Source organism: Papilio xuthus, unplaced genomic scaffold (assembly GCF_000836235.2).
Source record: "Papilio xuthus unplaced genomic scaffold, Pxut_1.1 DF826949.1, whole genome shotgun sequence".
Lineage (NCBI taxonomy): Eukaryota > Metazoa > Arthropoda > Insecta > Lepidoptera > Papilionidae > Papilio > Papilio xuthus.
The window spans coordinates 3815228-3819617 of record NW_013531700.1 but is presented as its reverse complement, the minus strand read 5'-3'; the positions used below and the strand labels follow the sequence as shown (position 1 = coordinate 3819617).

Sequence of the window (4390 nt, the reverse complement as noted above, 5' to 3'; positions counted from 1 at the left end):
TATATATATATACTTTATTGTTATACACAAGAAATTCAAATTCAATGTTGCCTTGGGTCCTTAACTAGGAAGACCTGTACTTAAGGAGCAAAGGACTTCCCATATATATAAATTTAATAATTGTTTGTGTAGAAAAACAACTAATTTATGAATTAATAATTATAGTGTGTGTGTGTGTGTAAGTGTGTTGGTGTGTGTGTGTGTGTGTGTGAGTGTGTGTGTAGGTGTATGTTTGTTTGTTTGTGTGTGTGTGTGTGTGTGTGTGTAAATGCGTGTATGTGTATATTTATAAGTGAATATGGATGCGATGACTTAGTTATTACGTTGGAATAAATTTTCACATGTTTAAATTGTTATCTCTATTTTGTCAAACATGACAACGATGACGATGTATTTTATACAAAGATGTTGATCTTAGAAACCAGTGGTAAGTCTTCGTAGTTATTTGATAGTCCATTTATAGACAATCTATAAAAGCTAAAAGTTATTTTGGACCTAGATATTTGTAAATATCTAACCAGCTGATATTACGTTAGTTGTTTGTAAATATACAATGACTATAAGCATACGAATATCACCCACACGTTCACACCTCTTGCTTCCTCATCCGTCTTGCGTCACGCGACAAAATTAGAACGCATGCGATAGAGAAAATAGATCTTGTAGGATGATTTTTAGATGATTACACTAAAATATGAGGATCAAAGAAAGGGGTTATGTGTGGTCGTTATCGAAGAATTACTATATATTTCTTTACTGGATTTACCGTTGGTTTCTGACACCAAAATCTCTGCATTAAACATACCGTTATCCCTTTTTTATCAAAGGGGAATGCTTTAGGCATACTCCGTGCCTCGGGGAAGGCATGGTAGTTATATGGGATTCACGGTAGTTATGTGGGGGCAGTGGATACCGTTATCCCTGTAATTATCTTTGACAACACAGAGATGACAATACATGTTAAACAAAAATTATGGACTCCAAAACCATGCTTAGTAGGTTTACTTTCAAAAGTATCCGTTTTTTTTATCGTAAGATGGAAAATATGTTGTCACAAAACAGTTCATTTCAGTTGCATTTTCCGAAATAAACCACAAACGTTGAATGTAGGACATTTGAAATTCAAAGTTGAAGGAGCCAACAATATTATTTAAAACTGCTTTTGTTATATGGGTCAGGATACAATGGACTAAACATTTTAATTAAGAGCTGCTTTCTTTTCAGCTTGAAGATTTGGATGTGGCACTAACAGCGGAGACAACAGAGCCATCCGGCCCGAATGCATCTCGTCCAATCAACATAGATCTATCCCAGCCCGCCAATAACTTACAAAACACGTTCAACAAGTATGTATTTAATACAACAGGTGTCAACTATATTTGGTCTCGATTTTTTTCAGAATGTGTACCAACAATAGGTTTTAATTTATTTTGTGAATGCACAGGTGTGTTTGTATCTTGAATAACAAGATTCTTATCTAGATGATAGTAAAAAGTAGACGTCTGAATAAATAATGCATCAACTGTTAATATAAAATAAAGCTTACTATAAACGATCAAATGTTTTGTCAAATTTGTCTGATCATATTCATCAAATATTTCTAATAAGTATTTAAGCGTCTAACGTCGCGTACTTTTTGATAAACAAGTAAAATTGTCAGAATTTTTTTTATCGTGTATCGGACGCCTTATGTCGAGGAAGTTTTAAGTTTGATGTTATGAAATAAGAAATCATTGTGCATTGTATTCTGTCCATATTTCTCACGCCTTATGTATAAGTATAATATAGTACATTGCTTTAAAAATTCGCTCCATTTTTATCTTACTAATATTATAAATGCGAATGTTTGGATCGATGGTTGTTTGTTTGAATGTATCTCGAAAACGGCTGTATTGATCTCGCTGAAATTTGGCATAGATGTGGAACATAGTCTGGAAGAACACATAGGCTACTTATTATGTTTTTTCTTAATTCTGCGCGGACTGATTCGCGGGCGACAAGTAGTAATACATACTTTAAAAAAAACTTTATAATTACCAAATATTCGGTGAGATTAAAGGATTTTTTCTAACTCAATTTCACTTATTTAGTATCGGCTCTTAAAGTTGTAGACAAAAAAAACCCGGATGTTCGATGTCATAGTGAAAGTGTTACTATTGAAGAAACTTGAGAGCTTAGTTACTAATAAATCGTAAACTTCTTATTCCTAGTGAACTTTTATACTATAGAGCAGAGGTCTTGAATCAATATTTTGGGCACGTCACCATTCAATATGCACTATGAAAAAAGAACGAAAAACTTTCGAAAAAGTTAGGAATCTAGCTATAAGGAAACAATTCTAAATACTTTGGTTATAAAATATGTAGCCTCGGTTATTTCCAGATAGGAAAACTGTTATGGAATTTTCAAAATTGGTTGAATACTTTTCTTTCTCATCTGAAAATTAGCCTTCATTGAAAATCAAAGCCTTTACTTAAAGTTTAAGTTAACTGTTTAACTATCATATAAAAAAAAAGAATTTAAAATAAGAGCAGCAATTTTTATTTCCATTATAAAATGTGGGGCAAAGTTCCATTTATTTTTTTCTTTCGAACAGAACGAGCTCGTTGCGCATTATGAAAGACTGCACAATGCTTTGACCTATTTTAATATTCTTTGCAATTGTTTGCTTTTAGTTTTGTATGTGAATTATGAAAAGGGTTTCTTTACTCAACAATTAACATTATTATGTCTTTATCTAGTAATTAGTAAAATAAATATTATAAGTCAATTCAACGGAATTTTGTAAGCATATTGTTAATAAGTTTTTGAGTTTATTATTTTCGTATAGTCGTATAGGGATAGTTCTGGAATTGATTTCTACAAATTTTAGATTTTCTAATATATATTTCCTTTCCTTTATAAACGGTCAGATAATTTAAAGACTTTAAATGCTAATGGGATGTAAAGATTAAATTATTCAAACTTTCGTGAGACATTATACTAAACTGATATAAAAACGGCTAAACACTCACGTATATTCGTCCGGTGGCGGCACCGACTAGTTTCGAGCCCATCGGGGGCCCTTCATCAGGATGAGTGGTACTGGTATTATCCTGATGAAGGGCCCCCGATGGGCTCGAAACTAGTCGGTGCTGCCACCGGACGTATATACGCTAGTGTTTAGCCGTGTTTATATATCAGTTTAAGATGTAAAGATAGAAAAAAATGATAAGGTATTTAAAATTAAGTGTAATTCTCTAATACATTCATAGCTAGTGGAGTCAATGTTGGAAAAAATCTAAGTATAATTGATTACGAATTTTAGTTTAAAGTTAGCTTTGCTCTTTGTTTATTAAAGGTTAGGTATTCATTTGGAACATAGTATAGCAATCGACAGCATTTGTGAAAATGGCGCGTTATGAATGGAACACCGTGAAAGTGAATAGCGCGGAAGGAAACGTCAACAGACTTTTTATAAAACGATCATTCGATTAGATATCGATGTGAATTTATTGCCTTTCTTTATTCCATTTTCTTACCTCATCGTATAATCGAATAATTATTCGATTAATTTGCCATAAACAAAATGTAAATAATTTGTTACAGAATATTAATTTTGTTGATCTTTCTACTTAAGCTATAAAGATATATGTAGGATTAAATTATATACACTTTTATGAGACAATATCATAAGGCTAAACATACATTATTAGCTGTCGCCCGCGACTCAGTCCGCGCAGAATCAAACAATAAATTAATAAGTAGCCTTTGTCTTCAACGCTATATTCTACATCTTTGTCTAATTGCATCAAGATGAATTAAGTTGCTATGGAGATATCTTGTAACGGAGATCTAAACTTTGGCATTTATTATATTAAGTATGAAGATAAGCTGCAAAGTAGTTATACGCAATGGCTTAGATTAAATGTAATTTATGTATCCACAGAGTAGCGAAGTAAATATAATATTCTTGATACTTTCATTTAAACTGATGAAACAATTATGTCCACGATACGATGAAGTAAAACGATTAAATAATTACAAGATTGTACAAATTAATTGATCAATTTGTGCCAACCCTATTTGGCTTAGGAACATGGTTTACGATTATGATTTAATTCCAGGGGTTTGACAAATATATTGAATGAACGAGGTAGCCTTAACATGTACCAAAGCGGGGAATCACTAACGAGGATGTCACCTCCCAGTCTCGTGTCATCATTACTTATGGAGAGTTCAGGCACGTTCAACGCCGAATCATTAGATAGCAGGAAATCGATTGCCTCTTATAAAGATGCAGGTAAATTTAAGTTTTATGTTTCTAGATATACAAACGAAATTAGGTTACATCTACCGAGAAAGCCACCTTCATATTTACAGCCACTTTATCCATAAATTAGTGACATAT

At 32.5% G+C, this 4390-nt stretch overlaps 1 protein-coding gene across 3 annotated transcripts in view; it reads left to right on the top strand.

Moving 5' to 3' along the window:
- LOC106120754 (uncharacterized) overlaps window positions 1-4390 on the top strand; it is a 29140-nt gene that overhangs the window by 14395 nt on the left and 10355 nt on the right. For all 3 annotated transcript variants that reach the window (XM_013316175.1, XM_013316176.1, XM_013316177.1), the window contains exons 4-5: window positions 1225-1346; window positions 4107-4282. In XM_013316175.1, coding sequence (XP_013171629.1) covers window positions 1225-1346; window positions 4107-4282 — 298 coding nt within the window. The remainder of the gene's footprint in view (window positions 1-1224; window positions 1347-4106; window positions 4283-4390) is intronic.